Source organism: Penaeus monodon, chromosome 20 (genome assembly GCF_015228065.2).
Source record: "Penaeus monodon isolate SGIC_2016 chromosome 20, NSTDA_Pmon_1, whole genome shotgun sequence".
NCBI lineage: Eukaryota > Metazoa > Arthropoda > Malacostraca > Decapoda > Penaeidae > Penaeus > Penaeus monodon.
This window is the reverse complement of record NC_051405.1, coordinates 24724835-24726408: the sequence shown is the minus strand read 5'-3', so window position 1 is coordinate 24726408 and position 1574 is coordinate 24724835. Positions and strand designations below refer to the sequence as shown.

Here is a 1574-nt window from a genome sequence, read left to right as displayed (position 1 = left end):
ACATTTAGAATTCTGTAATGTTGTGAAGTTTTTAACATCATGTTACACATATTCTTCTTTAATGAAGACAAGTTTAAATCTAAGCATATCCTGGACAGTTGGTAAATGGCAAAGCTGAAGTGTTTGGCACAGAACTAGCACCAGATAAGCCGTACACCTTCTTCCCTGGAGCAAAAGTAGCAGTGTTCACCTGGCATGGCTGTGTTCTCAAGCTGTCTGGCCCAACAGAGGGAACATATGTGGCAAAGGAAACCCCAATGGTAAGAAATTTATATACTGATGATTCAACATTTGTTTACTTTTCCTTTATTACTGTTAATTTCTTACCATAATAACAAAATCACATACATTAATTTTGTTGGCACATCTATAAGAGATAACCTAATCATCTCATTTGCTTCTGATTAGGTTATGTACCTTAATACACATGCATGCTTGGAGCGGTTGCGCAGGCATGCAGATGAAGGTCTTAGCCGAGGAGAGGATACCAGAGGACCAGTAACCATGGTTGTTGGTCCAGGAGATGTAGGAAAGTCAACTCTGTGCAGAATTCTCCTCAACTATGCTGTGCGGATGGGACGTCGGCCCATCTTTGTAGATTTGGATATTGGACAAGGATCCATTGCAATTCCAGGAACTATAGGTATATGTTACTGATCATGATGATTATTTGTTACATATAGTAATTAATGTCCTTATACATATGTAATAAAAGATATTGTGCTATATTGTAAGTTCATTTACATTTATGAGAAGTGTCATAACTGTTGGTCTATTTTCAAGGTGCACTGCTTGTTGAGAGAGCTGCTGATGTTGGGGAAGGCTTTTCTCAGGAGGCTCCTCTTGTGTACAACTTTGGGCACCTGAGTCCTGCATCCAACATGACTCTGTACAACATCCTTGTCTCACGCATGGCTGCCACCATTCAAGATAAGATGGTTGGCAATAGAAAAGGTGAGTGGGGATATTCATCATGGTTTTACTGGGTGTTAACTTTTTTCTTTTCTTTCTGTGCATTTTATTTGATGTGCTTAGTTATATTTCCCTTGCAAATTTTGACAAGTGATTTTTTTTCCCTTGCAGTTGCTGCCTCAGGGGTGGTTATCAACACATGTGGCTGGATTAAAAATGAAGGTTACAAGAGTCTGACACATGTTGCGCAGGCCTTTGAGGTTGACGTGATCATTGTCCTTGACCAGGAGAGACTATATAATGAACTCGTCAGAGATATTCCCTTCATTAGGGTTGTTTTCTTGCCCAAGAGTGGAGGTGTAAGTCCAACACTATTTTCTTTAGACTTCATTAGTATTTTGATTCAATGTGACTTTCGTTGTTTGTCCATACAGTGATGTGTTGTAAGTCTGAGGATATAGATTACATTAGATAAAGTTTAGGTATTCCCCATTGAAACAGTCATATCAACATTTTTTATTATTGTACCAATGAATTATGTTTGATAGACTGTGAATATTTTTTAACATGTACTTTCTCATACTTAACACATTAATGCTGGGAGTGTATGTACTGCAAACACTGTCCAGTGTAGTTTTGATGCCAGTGTTGCATATATAAAA

The 1574-nt window shown here is 38.1% G+C and overlaps 2 protein-coding genes across 2 annotated transcripts in view; one reads left to right on the top strand and one right to left on the bottom strand.

Annotated features, from left to right (window-relative positions):
• The window catches only part of LOC119585730 (RNA polymerase II-associated protein 3-like), a 49814-nt gene that overhangs the window by 27633 nt on the left and 20607 nt on the right, over positions 1-1574 (bottom strand). The window lies entirely within an intron of this gene.
• LOC119585727 (protein CLP1 homolog) overlaps positions 1-1574 on the top strand; it is a 7884-nt gene that overhangs the window by 2169 nt on the left and 4141 nt on the right. The window contains exons 3-6 of the mRNA XM_037934418.1: positions 99-260; positions 409-643; positions 784-954; positions 1084-1271. Coding sequence (XP_037790346.1) covers positions 99-260; positions 409-643; positions 784-954; positions 1084-1271 — 756 coding nt within the window. The remainder of the gene's footprint in view (positions 1-98; positions 261-408; positions 644-783; positions 955-1083; positions 1272-1574) is intronic.